This window comes from Bombyx mandarina, chromosome 09 (genome assembly GCF_030267445.1).
Source record: "Bombyx mandarina strain Sakado chromosome 09, ASM3026744v2".
Taxonomy (NCBI): domain Eukaryota; kingdom Metazoa; phylum Arthropoda; class Insecta; order Lepidoptera; family Bombycidae; genus Bombyx; species Bombyx mandarina.
In genome coordinates this window covers 10,453,778-10,473,976 of record NC_143216.1, presented here as the reverse complement: position 1 = coordinate 10,473,976, position 20,199 = coordinate 10,453,778, and the positions used below count along the sequence as shown (strand labels likewise).

At 37.3% G+C, this 20,199-nt stretch overlaps 1 protein-coding gene across 6 annotated transcripts in view; it reads left to right on the top strand.

Moving 5' to 3' along the window:
• The first annotated feature begins 238 nt into the window (after positions 1-238).
• Positions 239-20,199, top strand: part of LOC114245249 (V-type ATPase subunit a family protein Vha100-1) — a 39,741-nt gene continuing 19,780 nt past the window's right edge. For 2 of the 6 annotated variants that reach the window (XM_028177346.2, XM_089730004.1), the window contains exons 1-5: positions 239-558; positions 3,294-3,473; positions 4,014-4,142; positions 6,417-6,505; positions 7,782-7,820. In XM_028177346.2, coding sequence (XP_028033147.2) covers positions 442-558; positions 3,294-3,473; positions 4,014-4,142; positions 6,417-6,505; positions 7,782-7,820 — 554 coding nt within the window. In that variant the 5' untranslated portion in view covers positions 239-441. Of the gene's footprint in view, positions 559-3,293; positions 3,474-4,013; positions 4,143-5,505; positions 5,592-5,688; positions 5,763-6,416; positions 6,506-7,781; positions 7,821-20,199 lie in introns of all 6 variants that reach the window. The other 4 variants (XM_028177348.2, XM_028177347.2, XM_028177351.2 and 1 more) reach the window with 4 other exon arrangements.

The window sequence follows — 20,199 nt, the reverse complement described above, 5'->3', positions numbered from 1 at the left end:
TTGTATTTAAATGCATATGTTTGGTTTGATCCATGTGCTCACAATCATTAAAGGTTTTACGTTAAAGAGTTTTTAAATTTTTTTTAAAGAAAATGAATACTTTTCTGTCCTTGGAAATTTTACCGCTCTGGGCACTAGCTTCCATTGTTTTTATTGTGAATTTATTACCGTTTACATGACTCTCAAAGCAACTCATTTATAAAAAAAAATATCCTTGTGTAGGCAAATTAAATATGTTAATTTCAACAAGGCATCCCTGAAACAGATGTCCGCGTTGCGCACTGGTGACGAATGTTTGCATCAAAATTTTCATATCGATCAATTTCATCGCACATTTAATCCGGTTTCGTCGCTGCTGAAGTCTGCGCGCAGACGAGCGACGGAGCTTTATTTCAATTTCTATTATTATTTTTGTTTCGTGTAGTGTTATAAACTTTCAAGATGGGGTCTTTGTTTCGGAGTGAGGAGATGACACTATGTCAGCTTTTCCTGCAAAGTGAAGCTGCTTATGCCTGCGTGTCCGAGCTCGGGGAGTTGGGGCTAGTTCAGTTCCGAGATGTGAGTAATATAGCCACATAACTACGTGCGGCGCGTGTCTAACGCCCCTTTTTCGTATTAAGTTCAAAGTATCAAATCGATGAAAAATATTGATGGAATCATGACCTCGTTTTCTGGTACATAGTGGATTATCTTGTACTACATTCAATTTACCCAGTTGTTATTGATTTTACTAGGATCTTAAACGCTCCAAGCTAATTTGTCCAACTTGAATTTGCGGAGGAATGATCATTATTAAAATTAAAATAAGATGTACATTACTGGAAACGTCACCATTTTCGTATTTTGACAATAAAGTCGAATATAATAATATAATTTTATGTTAATACATGTACATTAATAATCAGTAGCTTTTTCAGAAGTAGGTTTTAACAGAAAAAATCTTATAATCATGGGTACTGTGGTTCCTCTTGGTAAACTGCCGTTGAAGTCTTTGTCCTGTATTACAACCTATTACTTCATCTGATGTTCCAATGAATTTTATCTGTAAAAAAAGTATTGAAGCAGGAGAATGTTTACAATGAATTTTTGAGATATACAGCACACAAAAATGAGACAAAGTACATTATTTTATAAAGGAAACAAGTAGGGCATGGGTTACAAAAAAAAAGAAAAAATTACAACACAAAAATTATGTTAAAATAACTACACTACATTATTTTTTTTAAACCAAAAAGTGAGATACTAAAATAGTAGTGATGCAACTACACTGGTGCTCAAATCACACCCACAGGTATAAATTTTTTTAAGGCACAGATTTACAATTGTACCTATATACTTAACAAGGTCGTGAACCGGGGCCTGGATATGACCTCTTTGCATAATACCATCTACAAACTATGCTTAGAAATGGTATTGGAGCTTCAAAGTAGGTAACAAGCAACATAATGATGATCTCAATTATGGTCACATTGGCAAATCCAGCCAATGAAATCATTTTTCACTAATGGAACTGCAAGCCAGTGATGACAATAGAAAATGACTCTCCTTTATACAAAATAATTAATTTCACTGCCTATTGAATCCCCATTAGAAATTAGATTCAGGTATGCTTGTTACCTTAAATATAAATTTTGTGGCTAAAACTGTTGTGTTTATGCAAATAAGATTATCAGATTTTTTAGAAATTACAAATGTAGCAAGATGCTAGCCAGGATCACTTCTGGTTTGCAGTAATTTGTTTTCCAAATATATATCTTTGAGGAGCAGTATGCTTGAGTTAATGCCCTACGGGTCTATGATGATCTCTAACATTTTAACAACTTTTGCTTTAAGAATTAGATGTCAGTTCGGATTTTTATTTGTGACACAAATTAGCTAAGACCATAGTGAGTGTCTAAAAAATATAAAGTTTAATATTAAAAATAAATATACAATACAATAAAGTGTTTATGAATTATTTAAGTGTACTAAATATACATTTCAAGTAATGCCAATATTTTAGGCAAGTTAAATTAAAAACCGAATATATGTCATGTGACTGATTAAAAAAAAATGTGATTATGATTTCTATGATCGATCAATTTCATTGTATTTAATCAGAGATTAAGTTTGGGTTTGGTATCTGTAGATAGTTGTTTTGTGATAAGATTTAACATACCAGTTATATAATTAAAAACTGTTCAATAATAAGTGTTATATAAAAAAACATTGTTTTTGCCTATTTACAACTAGGTGCAGATATTAAAACATGCATCTAATTTGTAATTTGATTTGTCTGAAACACTAATGACGGCTTGTTTTTTTGGAGATTGGGTAAATACTGGACTGTTGGTGTGGTGGGCCGTCAAACCTGAATATATATGTAAATAGTGTCACATTGCTCTACATCTAAGCGTCTGAGCTTGAGACAGAATTCGACAGGGTAATACCACATACACAGGGTAATACCAATAGGGAGACCACATAGGGAAATACTCTGCTGGTCCAGCATGATTCTGGTCTGAACCTATGTTCTTTTTTAAAATCCCTAGTTGTCTACGAAACAACATAACGAAGGGCCCCTAATGCATATTAGGGAGTAGAAAGTAGCCTGTTTCTGACACCTGCATCGGACATCAATGACAATCTGATAAGACCAATAATGTGTAGAATTTGTGAGAAGTGAAAGTTACAAACACAGATTTAAAAACATATACCTTCAGAAAATCAAGCTTCTTAGCAGGCTCATTCAGTGGTTACTGGTGTCAAAAGAGCTTTCTTGAAAAATGAAATCGAAATTTCGATTGTACCGAATAATGCTTGTCTCTCCATTCAAGGCGGAAAGCATAAATATTATGTGGTAAAATTGGGTACCCACACACGCTCTAAATAAGCCCTATCATGAGTTCATCTATACATATAAATAAAATTGGAGTGTCTGTTTGTAACATTAAAATAACCACTTTTTACTACATGCACATGAATATATATACGGTACATACACCAAAATAACATTTTTTACAGTTTTTGTCTATCTGTCTGTCTCTGTCTGTTTGTTCTGGCTAATCTCTGGAACGGCTGAACCGATTTTGGCGAGACTTTTACTGATAGGCTGATGATATAAGAAGTAACTTAGGCTACTTTTTTAGATTAGCTTCGCTCCGTGGTGTCACCCGAGGTACTATAATAACCGCGGGTAACATCGCGGGACTCAACTATCAATAGTAAAATTTAATGTAGGCGAAGCGAGGGCGGGTCCACTAGTCAGTAATATAATCATAAAAAACGTGTCCATTTGTGTGTTCGGCAAACAGTTGAATCCTGACGTAAACGCCTTCCAACGTAAGTTCGTCAATGAGGTACGTCGCTGCGATGAGATGGAACGTAAGCTCCGTTACCTGGAGAAGGAGATCAGACGTGACGGGATCCCCATGCTGGAGATCCCCGGAGAGTGTCCCGAGGCGCCTCAACCCAGGGAGATGATCGATCTTGAAGTAAGTTTCGAAGAGAAGTTAGATGTTGTCATGTAGTGATTGTGTTTGTATGTGCGCAGTTTTTTTTCAGACTTTGTGATTAAATAAAATTTAGAAGTACCAATTGATTTCAGTAGATGCCGCCCAAATGTGAACTTATACTTGATAGTGGTGAGAGAGCGTGTTATAAGAACTTGCCTAACTCTATCCTGCTTAATTTTCAATTGCTATAGACCTGTTGAGACTCCATAAACACCATAACCTGACCCACACACCTTCAGACATGGGTCGAAGTGTAAATTGTATTATTTAATGGATGTTCCACTCTTCAAAATGGAACGTATGATTGCTTCGCATCAATAATATACAAGACATTGGTGCGGGCTCAAAATATTAACATAGTAAACTCAAGTTTTTAGTGAAAATCAACGACATTCCATTACTGCCAACAGGCCCCTATGAATGCCACACGCATCATCAGCTTATCTGATCATTAATTTTTTTTGAACTTATCACGAATCCCAAGCACGTATGGTAATAATCTAGTCTTAAATACTACAGGCGACCTTCGAAAAGCTTGAGAATGAGCTGCGAGAGGTTAACCAGAACGCTGAAGCTCTTAAGAGGAACTACCTCGAGTTAACAGAATTAAAACATATTTTGAGGAAGACTCAAGTGTTCTTCGATGAGGTGAGTCTTAACAAAATAACGCCAAACCAATCGCGGAGTCGGTGACGTTGCGCGAAATTTAATCCAAGACATGTATGGGGGAAGGGGATATGGAAAACTTAGATTCGCTCTTTTGGCTGTGGTATGCGTGAAGTCTCGCACCTTGCACTATTCTAAATTTCTAAAAGTCTTAGGTAAATGTTAATATTAAGTTGGTTAATAATAAGGGCGAGTTTAAGCCAAGCGCTTGTCTGTCAATGTTAACATTACCAAGAACAAGACCTGGCTGTATGGACTAAAGTTCTTTGCCTTTCCCATTAGGGATAAATTAATATGATCATCATCATTATGTTAACATTTAATCCCTCCACTCATCAACGGGGAAGATTCACAGCATTTACCTGGTATTGAATACAGGCATTGTCTGATATTTAAATACTGAGAATTAAAAGATTAACCAATGTCTATTGTTTGTATCATAACCCCTTGATCCACTCGTGTTTGATTGGTGTAATGAATGCTCAGAAGTCCGGTTTTATTAATTAATTTTCAACGTCACCAGTAATCGTAAATTTTACAGCGGATAAGATAATAACGTTGGTAAATCCTCGTGATTTGTTAACATTTTACTTCGAGCAATTAATTATGGACGTAATATTAAATTATGTTTGGATTAATTACGTCAAGCTCACGGCGTACAATTAGGTAAATCATTATCCATCACGATGAACGATGATTGGTTCGAAATGTTTTATTTGCGAGGGATGAGCTAATTAAGAATTATTCAGTGAACGGCTCTGGCACTAGTTTTAGTGTGGCCGAGGTCATGTTTGGTCAATGTTGCTGTTGTAGAAAAAAAATAGCTCCACGATCTCGATGTTTACGTTTTTAGTTCTGCCATCAAAAACAATATTATTTTATATTTCTTTCAAGCAATGTTTCATATTATTTTATTATTATTTTTTCTATTAATTTTCTTGACAGTCAATTATGTGATACGTAGTCAGCACAATAATATCGATTACTAATTTATGTTTCGAACACGTTTTTGTTACCTACTTTTTGTTATTTTTAAAGTTCAATATTTTCTCTAAATAGATTCTGAGATATATTTTGTAAAAAACCCGCTATGATTTTAAGTTTACCATTGTTCGAGTTATGACGTAAACGTCAATGTCACACTTTCGAATCTAGTTTAATTTTAGACAATGGAATCCATTAGTGGACCGTCATTAAATCGAAATGCTTCGGCAGTTGAAATATTTTCGGAATCAATCAAAATTGTCCGCTCGGTGACTATAATTTTCACGGTCGATACGAACGTGACATTGACAATTCGGCATGTTGTTGACTATGGCGCCTCACTGGCGCTTGTTTGTAAAAGATGGCGGATCCGTCGAGGGAGGAGGAACAAGTCACCCTACTGGGGGAGGAGGGCCTCATGGCGGGAGGGCAAGCGCTCAAGCTGGGGTATGCTCCGATTGCTTATTGACAGCTCGTCCGACGCGTTTTGACCCCCATTCCGATGAGAGTCAAAGCATGTCCTAGAGCGTTATTATTTTTGCAGCGCTTGTACTGTGACGCTGACGTGGGAGTCTACCGATCACCACTCAGGCAAGCATTGGAGTCGGCCGGTTTATAGTATTATCATCATTAACACCTCTTGAATTCTAGTGTGTTGGAATGTTAGCTTAGTGGCACAGCCAAACTCAGTCTTCCTTTATGTCAAATCTAATAATCGTTAGCATTAATAATATGTCCCTGACGTGCTAAACAATTGCTGCCTGAGTGAGTTTTTTTTTATTATTTTTATTTAATTTTCGACTAACTCAAAAAAAAAAATCGTTTTATTTTTGAAGTCCATGAGTGAACCCGTTTTCGGATCGGCCGTATCAATCAAATCAAATTGTAATTGTCGTGTTTTATTGTTCTCTTTTTTTTTATGTTCTCATACAGTCATGCTTTTGTATGTCATATTGTGCATGCCTTTTTTATTTTTTATAATTTCATGTATAAGTAGTTCAGGACACAAAATCGAGACAATGTCCACATTGAAAGTTCCTTGCGAAACGACACCGTATTTTGGCCGCAATACTCGAAATAGACACTTACTAACAATGCATAAAAGCTTCATAGGAACACGGTAGCTATATAGGAGCGAACGCCGCGTTCATTTTTCAGTTGAATGGCGCTAATTTTTTCCTACAACAGGCAAAGGGGTATGTCGTTTATTGTGTGTCGTCAAACGGGTGGAATGTACGTTTGTCTACATGTTTATGTTTGTTCTGAATGTAGCACGAGGGCGGGGCGAATACTACCGAGTCGATGACGCGGGCTCTCATATCCGACGATCCTAACAGGCATATGGGCCATGTTCAGCTCGGGTATGTATGCGTGTACATACAGCACTATTGGCACACGTAACCTCCACCGATTTTGTGAGCGCTGCGGCGTGAAAGATGAGATTTGAATTGATCGGTCTCGTTATATGTTAGATGCTTTGAGACATTCTGCAGTCGTCGTGGCCTAAAGGATAAGACGCCCGGTGCATTCGTGTCTAGCGATGCAACGGTGTTCGAATCTGGCAGGCGGGTACCGATTTTTCTAATGAAATACGTACTTAACAAATGTTCACGATTGACTTCCACCGTGAAGGAATAACATCGTGTAATAAAATTAAAACCCGCAAATTTATAATTTGCGTAATTACTGGTGGTAGGTCCGCACGGGTAGGTATTACCACCCTGCCTATTTCTGCCGTGAAGCAGTAATGCGTTTCGGTTTGAAGGATGGGGCAGCCGTTGTAACTATACTGAGACCTTATAACTTATATCTCAAGGTGGGTGGCGCATTTACGTTGAAGTTGTCTATGGGCTTCAGTAACCACTTAACACCAGGTGGGCTGTGAGCTTGTTCACCCATCTAAGCAATAAAAAAAATGCTAATTGCTTTGAGACAACAGTGAAGCGCGCTATATAGCGCTTAAGGTGTTAAGTATTGTTAAAATTGTTGTCCCTAAGACATGACGTGACCGATTTGTGGGGTATGGGTTAACCGTTTGATAATGCGTTTGAGGCTTGCACCTTTCGTCTCAAGGTGGTTGGGCGGTATTTGTGTTTTTAAAAAAGGGGCTTCTGTTAATCGCTTTATACCAGATGGCCCAATAAAAATGGTTACCCCAACAACAAAAAAGGCACTTTTTAAAGACACGATCCATAATAGCCAAGTCTGCTGATGATGATATTGGATAGGATTTTGCGGACGCGTGCACGAACCGTCCGTGAAATTCTTGTCGAGACGAGGCGATCAATCGTGACTCCTCATTCTTGACGTTTTTATTATTTGACGATAAAGAATGCGCACACGTAACGTAAATGTGTACCTAACCGCTCCGTTGCGATGTTTAATTGCGAAGTGTGCGGTTAACCGTTTGGATCGTGGCGGTTTTTTGAGCGTTTAGAGACCAATGTGTTTTCAGTGTTTTTTTTTTTTTCTGAATACTATACGAACGTAAAGTTGTGTTTGTTGTTGACAATGTCATTGTCAGGTGACGGTTGCGTTTAAAAATGCTTACGACGATTTTATAAGAGAATAAATTTTTAAAAAGTAGGTCTTGGTTTATAGTATTGCCTAAATATTTACGCTTAATTTATTCCCTAGTTTACGGGATAAGCAAGAATCCTTGGAATTTCTGCCCTGGTTAGTAGTGTACATTGTAATATTCAATGTAGTTTTTTTTTTTTTTAATACATGGTGTACAAACGGTGTCCGGGTATAATTTATGTGGGAACATTGGTGTCTTTCTTGTCGCATATTTGAATCGATTGGCTAAGGAGGCTGAAATAATTTTTAAATTATCTATATGAAATTTGAACGGCAAAGGTGATATACCTTTAATGGTAATTTACAAATGCGGAAACTAATTTGGACGAAAGCCACCTCTGAAACGAATCGATTCGCGTATGAGATATCGAATAACTTTTAACACTTTCACATGCTTTATTAAAAACAAAAAAACCTTCACTTATTTTATAAACGTTTGGAAACATATTATATGTCCGTGTAACAACACGGAATGGACTTCAAGAATAGACGAAGTATATATATATAGATATATAGGGCGAAATGTAAATGCTGTTTTCTGTGCGTCCCTTCGCGCTCAAGTTTCTGTATAATATTCCATTAACCGCGCCGAAATGTGATTAAATAGCTTTGAAAGTTTCAATTGGATTAGCGAGAACGAAATGCTATCGGCTAACTCATAACAGCGTCTTGGTACGAGTGTCTTTTTATTTCGGTTACCCCTTTGCCTCCGAAACGTTTCTCGCTCGTTACTAGTGATGGGATTACGTTTTTTCTCGAAGCAACTTAACTAAGCAAACACGGTTTTTTTTTAATGGATTTTATGACCTGGTAACTAAGACCTTTAGGTCAAGCAAACACGGTCGCTGCTTGAGTTATTGCGTTAAGTTGTTACCCGAGTGTCGCGTCTCGGAAGTAAAGGGTTAATCTTTTTTGTTGGCGTTTGATTCGAACAATTAAATTGAATAAATGTTCAAATCTGACGTCAACGATATGTACATAGTTTTAGTATTAAAATGTTATTCATTCACAATATTCTTGTATGTGACCATAACAACGGATATATTATTATTAATCTTTGAATTTTTCTGAAGTCCGACCATGGTCGTGATAGTACTGAGATTCGTCAGGGCAAGATTGTTTCGCGATTAATATTTGTCTTATTCATTAGACGAAATTCTTGGCATTCCAAGGATATGTCGTATTGCAAATAGGGATGTAGCAACCCAAAAGCCAAGGGCTTTAATATGTGTTAAACCGATGCCTGCTAGAAATGTTGTTAAACAAGATTTAGAACAGTAAAATCTGGTTTTAACCGATATCGTGTCATCAAAACGTACGCGAGGATTTATATATTGTACATAAAGTCATAATGTTGAAGCGGTTTTAGTGTTTCAGCCTTGAGATATTCGTATAAGGTTGTGATAAATTTGTTTAAGACGCACCATATCGGCAGTGCGCCTGCGTAATGGACTAATCGATGTGCGAAACCACGCCAATTGTGTATTTGGCAGTTACCGTTGTCACTCTGGAATATCGATTTTGTTATTTGATCAGGTTCTGAGCATTTAGCAATATCCACCTATTTATATTAAAATGACAGTTTATCAACAAAAAACTGAACATTCGTGAGCTTGCTATAACATCATGTAATAAAAATGATACCCGCAGAATTATAATTTGCGTAATTACTGGTGGTAGGACCTCTTGTGAGGCCGCGCGGGTGGGTACCACCACCCTGCCTATTTCTGCTGTGAAGCAGTAATGCGTTTCGGTTTGAAGGGTGGGGCAGCTGTTGTAACTATACTTGAGACCTTAGAACTTGTATCTCAAGGTGGGTGGCGCATTACGTTGTGGATGTCTATGGGCTCCAGTAACCACTTAACACCAGGTGGGTTGTGAGCTCGTCCACCCATCTAAGCAATAAAAAAAAATAGCTTGCGAAAAATTATGCGTCCCCGGTGTGCGTAATTGCGATCTCTAGAGCGCGACTCCTTACTAACACGAGTTATAGCCGGTCATAAATTGGCATCGATATTCGCAAACAAATGCTAGAGCTGAACTTGTAGGTTTTTTTTTAAATGGTATCATGCAGTGCGCTTTGCCACAGACAAAGGTAAGGAAACGGAATAGTAAAGGAAAAGAATTTTACATCGGACGAAATTTACATCGGATAAAGGATAAGATCGGCAGGATAAAAAACCTATCTCTAATACAAAATACTACATTATGGAAAGAAACAGTAATTAATAAACTAAATCAGATACAATACTATTTGTATACGAACTTGTAGGTATGTAATAATACGTAGGGGTTTATATACAATCAAAACAATCGACAAAAACAATCGATTCCACAGAACGGTATTGAGATGACTGATAAACTTCAGACGATAACCGGTATCTCTAGTATAGAATTTAAGGGGGATTAGTGAATCAGTGCTCCTCTAATAAATCTGTTCAACGCGAAGACAGGCAAGGTTTTTAGAACACTCGAACTAATCTTTCCGTGTCGTTTGATATATTGTATTTAATGGTTTCTTTGGAAGATTTTGATTTTGATGCATTATTATTATTAACAATGATGTCTAGCATTTTGTCACCCTCGTTGGCCGCGATAAGGCTTTGTGTGAAGATACCACAGTGCTCACATCCAGCGTACTGTCAGAAATATCTTGACCATGTTAACGGCATGCCTGTGTAGCATAAGTTCACAATGATTTTTTTTAATCTGCAATCGTCTTCACTTCACTGTTCTCTTGGGTTGATAACTTAAAATGACTCTCATGCCATCTATAGCACAATAATGATACTAATTTTTGTTTAAATTACTGCATTTGCAATTTTACAGGATTGCCGTTTAGAGTTTAAAATTTGAAAAAAATATATAATAATAAGAAATAAAACTTCTTGAGATATTTGAATGGGGTAAACTTAATTGAAGTTCGATTGCAAACATCGAATTGTTGATACTAATACCAAGTAAAATGGACCTTTAATTACAAAGTTAAATGGCGCGTATCAAGCGAAATGTCGCTTAACCCAAATAGCCTATTATAGCCCTCGATGTAGAAACAAAGAAATACGCTATACGCTACTGCTGGTAGGACTTCTTGTGAGTCCGCACGGGTAGGTACCACCACTCTGCCTATTTCTGCCGTGAAGCAGTAATGCTTTGTAACTATATTGAGACTTAACTTGTATCTCAAGGTAAGTGGCGGCACTTACGTTGTAGATGTCTATGGGTACTCCGGTAACCGCTTAACATGAAGTGGGCCGTGAACTCGTCCACCAACCTAAGCAACAAAAAAAAAAAAAAATATAATGTTGATTATGATTACTTAATTAGCTGTCGTTGAAAACGTTCAGGGTCGTAAATTACGAAGAAAAATGTCTTATGAACGCGAAACATTAAAATCTTGATTTTCGTCTCGTCACGTACGTGGCTTAAATGCGATTATACATTATGTTGACTGACATAAGCACATATGCACGCGATTCCGGGATTTTGTGCTAATAATTATAAACCCGAATTTAGTTTTTGTCTCCTCATGATTATCATGATTATTATATTATACAAGCGGTCCGCTCCGGTTCCGCTCGGGTCTTTAACAAAAACTTCAACGATATTTAACATAGTTTTATTTTTTTAAATAAAAGAACACTTATTGCGGCATAACTATAATAGTTAGACATATGCTGTTGCGACACTTTTTGTAAATACTGATGTGTTCTACAAAGTCGTAGTAGGTACATTATTTTATTCTATCATCAACAGTTTTCGCAGGGCACGCGATGTTAAGAATATTTTAGGTAAATTTTTTTACACCTTGGGTTAGATATTTGGAGTTTTAGTAAGGATCCCTGATTATTTTCAGTGTAGCTTCCAAACAGTGAAAGAATTTTTCAAATCGGTTCAGTAGTTTCGGAGCCTATTCAATACAAACAAACAAAAGTTTCCTCTTTATATATATATATATATATATATATATATATATATTTTTTTTTTTTTTTTTTTTTTTTTTTTTTTTTTTTTTTTTTTTTTTTTTTTTTTTTTTTTTTTATCCTACCTAAACTGAGAGCCTTGAGAGGCTATATCAGCGTAACCCTAACTTTTGTAGGTGAGCTCACGGGGCTCAAACCTGATGACGTTGCTAACACGAACCCTAGCAAGAGTCGTGCTTCGCAGAATCTACCACCGGATCGGAAACGCGACCCACTGAGAAGATCCGGCGAGAAACTCAGTGGGCTGTGTCTGAGAGTTAATTTACTCGTCGAGCCCTTCGTCGCAAGCGACGGGTTCGACGAGAACGGTGCTTGAATTACCTAGAAGCACCGTTAGTGGATCGGGAGGATCCGAGATGACGTGTTTTGGGCGACGTCGACTGCTTTCCATTCTGTCCGCAGGATCGGGAATGTAGTTACCGGCGGCCACGATGAGAGGGTTCTCGTGTCGTGCCGCTTTATCGAAGTGGCGCATCGACGCCGACTGCATATACTTACTGGTGGACTCTAAGTCCAGGTCGTCATGGAGGTCGACGTTCCTAACGAACCACGGGGCTCCGACGGCTATCCTGCAAAAACGGGATTGAATAATTATAATATTAGTATAGATGTATTATAATTTGAGAGTTTTATTTCGCCTAGTAACAGAAATCAACATAATTACAAAAGTGCGCCCATTAGGTCACTAGTGAAATACATGGCTGTCAAAGGGTTAATTTATTTTATCTTCGCGAACAACCGAACGAAAACTATTGTTTGCCTTTTTTTGTTCTTTTTTATTGCTTAGATGGGTGGGCGAGCCCACAGCCCACCTGGTGATAAGTGGTTACTGGAGCCCACAGACATCTACAACGTAAATGCGCCACCCGCCTTGAGATATAAGTTCTAAGGTCTCATGTATAGTTCCAATGGCTGCCACACCCTCCAAACCGAAACGCATTGCCTAAGACGACCCCTTTACAATATTAATACGCACCAGTCAGTCCTCTGTCCCGGTCACCGTCCTTGTCGAACCCGTCGCTTGCGCTTGCGATGAAGGGCTCGACGAGCGAATTAACCCACAGACACAGTCCACTGAGTTTCTCGCCGGATCTTCTTAGTGGGTCAAGTTTCCGATCCGGAGGTAGATTCTGCGAAGCACTGCTCTTGCTAGGGTCAGTGTTAGCAACACTCCGGGTTGAGCTCACCTACATGTTAGGGCGAAGCTGAAATAGCCTCTCAAGGCTATCAGCATAAGTAGGAATAAAAAGAAGTCCCCTGTCTTCGCCTCATCTAATTAACTGAATTAAAAAATCAAAGCGCTTCGTAGTATTTTTGAACTAGAGCAAGTTTATGGTTCCTCCGTAGAATTTAGTTTAGATATGTGTATTTAAGTAATGATTCATATCTATTCGTGGAATAAGTTCTCAATATATTTTTTTGTATCGACGCTATATTTCTCTACTCCCCTTTATTTATCTTGTGAGATAACCGTTATGTATACGAGTACAGTTGTCCGATCGTCGACCTCATTCGGCACTCGTGACTGACACATTGTCGTCTCAACGAATTCGGATCAAGTTCAGGTACACTTTATTGACGTTGTTGTGACGGTGATGATCGCATTAACATCGCTGTAACTTGATTTTAAAAACAAAAGTATCGTTACACACTGGGGTGGTCTGGGATAAATAAAACTTCCACCGAAGTACAAATTTAAACTATTTTTAACACTTTGCTTCAAGTTTCAAGTGATCCGTTCGCTGTTTGGCTTCGAGTAGATCCGATTACTAACTGCCTTCGTGTCATCTCTGCAACTCTTTTATGGTCGATACGACAACTCTACAATTATCGAGAACATTCTCGGTAAGGCGAGTCGTTTCGATATGTGGTTCCGCTATTTGATAATAGATGGCGTTGCACTTCTCGAGCGTTCTCGATTTTACTAGGTCTTTTGATATTCGCTTCTGCTATTCAACGATTACGTTACCGGCGTAACAGTATAATGGATTGTTGATTGCCTAAAGATTTTTTTTGTTCGGCATATCTCTAAATATACTATCAGTAACAAGTCCGAAATTCAGATAATTTGTGATATGTACTAGAAAAGGTTTCATTATTACCCCTTAATTTTCACAGGATAACAAGTCGTTATGAAAGTATATTTGAAATATTATACCAATGTATGAAGAAATATAATTATAGTGGTATAACTGCTATGTTTAATTTCTTAATTACCTTTATATGAGCATGTTTGTGGTCAGAATCGGAAAACTACTTTGCGACGCGAGACGATTTCTTTTATGGCTCATTAGTCAACCATTGTCAACGCTCTAGACACGTCCTGAGGGATCCACCTGATCCATTCTCATTGCTGTTGAACGATTCTTCCTAACGCGAGCAGGAGCCAAAGAGTTTGGCTACTGACTGCCCTTGAGCTGCTAGATACCGGGAAAGTTATCAGCAAACGCTCCTTCGCTGTTGAATTCTTGAGTTAGTTCACTTGTCTCGTCCATCCAACAAATTCTTCAGGGCTACCTACCACTCTGCCACTCACTCTTACAATGGAATTGGTATCGTTAACATTGACAATTATTTTCAGTTTTTTTGTTTAAAAATGAATACGAGAACATTCCTTGTTCATTCCTTGTTGACATCATTCGTTTCCTCGTGTATTTTAATGTTTGAATTCAGTTCAAATGTTTACGACCGATTTTACAGTTTTCAGCGAGCTTTAAGATTACGAGTTGGAACGTTCTTTAATCTCATAGAGATCAAACGTTCCGTCTAAAAAATGTTAGGGGAAACACGAGTATATTCCGTACAAACGTTTTCCAAGAGAAACATCCAAGGAACAACTATTTTTATCAAAGCGGAGAAGGGTCATTCTAGGGCAGCGGTCGGGGAATTTTTTTAATTATTACCCCAAAATATTTTTGTGTAAGTTATTTTACCCCATGGCGAAAAAAAAAAAAAAAACGAAAATATATACTTTTTACTCACAGAAGTTTCATTTCTACCCCCCAAAATTACATTTTACCCCATTTGGAGTAATTTACCCCGGTTCCCCGACCGCTGTTCTAAGGAACTCGCGGTGACTCTGCCGTTAACTTACCAGAAACTAGAAACACGTCAACGTGATTGGCCAACCTTGAGACATTCGGTCGAAATATTAGTTACACTATAAAAACTGTTATCCTGTCGTTCGAAGTAAAACTCGTAATCACGCGCGGCAGCTAAGAGGAAAAACCGGACTTTCGTAGTTGTATTCGCTGTACAAATAATGATTATTAACGCTGAAATAATACATTGCTGTCAGAGTTCAAACTTAATAGTACAAATCCATTAGCGTCATGTAATGAGATTCTGCGAAGCACGACTCTTGCTAGGGTTCGTGTTAGCATCGTCGTCAGGTTTGAGCCCCGTGAGCTCACCTACTAGTTACGGTTACGCTGGAATAGCCGCTCCAGGCTACCTACCAGCTTAGGTAGGAAAAAAAAAAGTCTTGTTATGTTATTTGTGATGTATTAATTCTTTGAAGATAGTATGCGCATTTCTTCTTCGTGGAATATTTGTGTGCCTAGTGCGAGTTTTTTAACTTTCTCGATAGCGTAACGTTAACTCTTTAAATGGAGTTGGAACGATTGCCGACGTTTACCGCTAGGGGCGCTGTTCCAACGAGAACGTTAAAAAAATTGCACTAACCACACTGATTCTAAAAATTTCACGCGATCATTACGAGTTTTATAAAAACAATAGTTTATTATTAAGCATTTTGACCTTTCGCTGTCGACGCGACATCCAAACCTGCATCTAAAATCACGGAAAATCCTATAAAAGTTTAAGACGCAATTATTTTTCGTTGAGACAAAATGTAACGTTCCATCAAATTTACTCCAAATTTTCAACTAAAACATGTCACCGTGACGTGATAATTCTACAGTCGTAATAGTGATTATTGTGTAATCAACTCTTATCGTTTGTACAGTACTCGTACCTACGTTTCCACACTCGATGGCGCTCGACATTGTCCTTGATTTCCGTTTCCTGAATACATTTTTTCCTATATTTGTGATAGTCCAATTGAACAGTTAATTTAAATTAAATGAAAAGGTATTTGATTTGAATTTCGTTTTTTTTTGTCATTGCGACACGTTTCATTAACGAATGATAGCCAGATATAAATAAATAAATATAAATATTTACTAACAATCACGCCACGTTAACTGGTCCCGTGGTAAGTTCGTAAAGAACTTGTGTTACAGGTACCAGATAACGGATATAAATATAAGATTTTTATTATACATACATATATTTAAGAGATTTAATATTATACATACATCCATAACCCTGGAAAAGACATTTATATTTATCATACAAATATCCTCCCTTGGCGGGATTCGAACCTGCGACCCCCTTGTGTAGTGACCATGTCACTTACCACTACACCAGACGGCCGTTGATATATTTTCGTAGTGAACATTTACAACCAATTTTTTTTTTTTTTTTTTTTTTTTTTTTTTTTTTTTTTTTTTTTTTTTTTTTTTTTTTTTTTTTTTTTTTTATTATTGCTTAGATGGATGGACGAGCTCACAGCCCACCTGGTGTTAAGTGGTTACTGGAGCCCATAGACATCTACAACGTAAATGCGCCACCCACCTCGAGATATAAGTTCTAAGGTCTCAGTATAGTTACAACGGCTACCCCACCCTTCGAACCGAAACGCATTACTGCTTCACGGCGGAAATAGGCGGGGTGGTGGTACCTACCCGTGCGGACTCACAAGAGGTCCTACCACCAGTGATTACGCAAATTATAATTTTGCGGGTTTGGTTTTTATTACACGATGTTATTCCTTCACCGTGGAAGTCAATCGTGAACATTTGTTGAGTACGTATTTCATTAGAAATAATTGGTACCCGCCTGCGGGATTCGAACATCGGTGCATCGCTACATACGAATGCACCGGTGTCTTATCCTTTAGGCCACGACGATTAAATTGGGTTCACGTCTATATAGTTACTGAAATTCTGCCGATACAGATTGGGCATTCAATTTCGATTCTACATGATTTCCTGTTCACTAGATGGTTTTTTTGTCGTATTTTTTGAGATAAACTGGTAATGATAACTAAAATAAAAAATACGCGTTTTCCTCTAAAATTTTTTATTTTAAAATATGCGTCTCTTTCAATATATATGCTATTTCACTGTGAAGGAACAGGATTAATAGCTTACCATATAATACCAGGTGAGCCTGTCTGACTATTTAGAGCAATGCGAAAACTTATGAAATCGATGGGCGGGAAGTGCCTGACGTACCCACATTCACACTTTTGGTGCCGATTTGATTCTTAGCGATAGTTACCATTAAGCGGCAATTCTACAATCAATAATTGCACGTTTCTTATAGAAATAATATTGTAAATAACATATTTAATGACACTGGTGGGCTGTGGCACCACATCCTGGTGGTAGGACCTCTTGTGAGTCTGCACGGGTAGACATCACCAACCCGCCAATTCTGCCGTGAAGGAACAATGCGTTTCGATTTGAAGGCTGGGACAGCCGTTGTAACTATACTGAGACCTTAGAACTTACATCTCAAGGTGGCTGCATTTACGTTGTAGTTGTCTATGGGTTCCAGTAACCACTTAACATCAGGTGGGCTGTGAGATCGTCCACCAACTAACCGACCAACCGTCGACCTAAACAGAAAAGAAAAAAAAAAAGTACAATGTCTTGTAATGTCCCGTTTATTTTTATCACTCGCGATACAATAAAACAAGTCAAAAGTCGCCTAGATACAATCAAATAAATCAATATGTTCGAACGAAACCTTGACTGCTTCGTTACTATTGAGATTGAACACAAGCTAAATTGTATAACACATGCAATAATACATGATTTGTGAATGAATAACGCATTGGACGCAAAAACATCTCGGATTGTGTAGATGATTTTTATTGTATTGGATTTTTTAAAAGAACATAATATATTTAGCATGTTCTGATTCAAAGTTTGAGATTTAATTTTTGTTATTATAATTCAATCAAATAATAATTTTACAACAACAATTTTAAATGAACATTCGTATGCTATCGACACAAACTAGGATGTATTTGTGATATTTTATAGAAAGACATTGATGTAAGCAACGTTTTTATTTATCGGTTAACATCTATCATGCAGAGGCTGAGGTAAGTTAACAAGATGACAAAACTGGCACGTATTGATTGAAATATTTACCAAAATTCATTGACTCGTACAGTGCAGTGTTCAATAGTGTACATTTGGTAGCTTGGTAGCGATTGTCATTGTTAATTACATGGCCAGTCGTGCATTTGAATCGATTCGTCCTCTGCCAGTCTAAGCTAATAAAATTTATAAGGCAAAGCAAGTTAATCAATGATTAACGAAACTGTTTACCGAAAGTTACGTTAAACGCCAGTTAAAAGGGTTTTGCGTGAAGCAAAAACTTTGTATCCCTTTTTACGAAAATTGCGCGGACGGACGAGTATGAAATTTTGCACACTTATAGAGAATATAGAGAAAAAGTGCACAATGCTAATATTTTTTTAAATAATGCATAAAAGATACATTAAATCAATAAAGAAAACATTACACACACTACATACCATGTATTTGACGCACACACGCATGCATACTATTTATTGTCAAACTTTTGTTCTTGACGTCTGTTGTCAAATTGAGATTAAATATTGTTTGTCTTTGTTAATATTTTTATAGTATAGTCTTGGCGAAATTTGTGATTATAGAAGTATAAAATACAATCATAATAGTGTACAAACTTACAATTCCAATTAATTATAGTCGAATTTCGACTACTGCGGGACCTCTAGTCTAAAATTAATCAGCAGTTTTTTATTTACTACGTATTTAGAAAATGAACGGCTTGTCCTTTCCATTTTGCATTACATAGCAATAAATTTATCTCTAGGTATATATCTATGTATAATACATCATTTTATAGGCGACTGTTTACATAACATTCACAATCTTTACGCAAGGATTTAATTGCACGTACTGTTAAAATAAATGGCTGACATGTGTTATGAGTCGTATTATAATTTATGATGAGTGTCTCCTGAATTAGTTTGAATGAAAATTATCGAGAATATACTGTGTTGATAATTACTGATATCAATAGTTTCACGTGGAGCGTGTCTTTTAGGCTACGTAAATTTAAGACAGGTCTTATAGTGATAACTCTGGCTACAAGCAATGCGACGACCTTGTTGGCCAAAATGACTGTCTATGTGATTTAATACTGAAGTACCACAAAAAACGTAATTACTTTGATCATCGGTGCGAGTTGGACATTGTGGAAATCCCATCCGTTGATATGTAGAATTTTTCTAGATTATGTGTTGTTAATATGTGTGTGTGTGTGAATGACGATATGTGAGAGAACTCACTCCGAGTTTGAGCTAACGGCTGATAGAAGAGAATGGAAGAGAAAAATTAACTATGCCGACCCCACCTTGTTGGATAAGGTGAAGAAAAAGAAGAACATGTGTTGTTAATAAGTGATAATGTTTGAGTGATTTTTAGCTCGTCCTTATTTATTATAAATTGTATTTTCTTTTGAACGATTAAAATTGAAAGCGTGATCAGAGAAACGTGTGAAAATTGTCCATCTATCACAGACAATTGCGATATAAGTAATATAAAAAAGTCGCGCTACCCACTCAGCGTCGAACATCGCGTTTACCGCACGTGCGTTGCCAAAATATGCGAAAGTCCAGACGGCTTCCAGAATCCTGGTGTGTATTTTACCAGACGGAGACATTGGTGTTTTGCCAAGGTGACGTGTGCTGACCTAAGTGTGTGACGTCACGAACGTCGTAAATACACAGAATTTACGCTACGTCCTACGATATTTGCGCTTTTTCATCAGAACTATAAATAATGATTTAGATGTTGGTACTGGATATAGATAATTAGAATGATTGTTGTTTATGTTGCTTAGTTGTTACTTTATTTCGTAGGTTCCGTAAAAGGTAACTTGGGGATTCACCGGAAAATGGGTAGTAGCGTTCTCTGAGTATTATACGAACGCATTACGATCGCTAACTATTAACTGGTGGTAGGGGCTATTGTAAGTTCTTACGAGTAGGTATCACTATCTTGCCTTCGAACCAGTTTAATGGGACAGGCCGTTACGCAATACAAGAAAGACTGACCTAAGTAACCATTCTGGACGAGGTGGGTCGAGATCTAATTCATCCATGTAAGCAATATTTGAAATAGAATCTGTGTTAATCAGGATTCTGCGGTTGTTATACTGGAGAAAGTAATCGATTTTGAAGTAACACAGAGATTAGCAACTGCCTCAAAACTGCAGTAAACTTTTGGATGTACAGCTCAAACAATAAAAATCTGGGAAAAGACACCGGAATAGCTGGAACAAAAGGGTCTTCAAGAGAGCCCCTCCATAAGACATTCTGAGTGTCCAAATAGCTGTAACAGACGCTCTATAAACATTCCTCA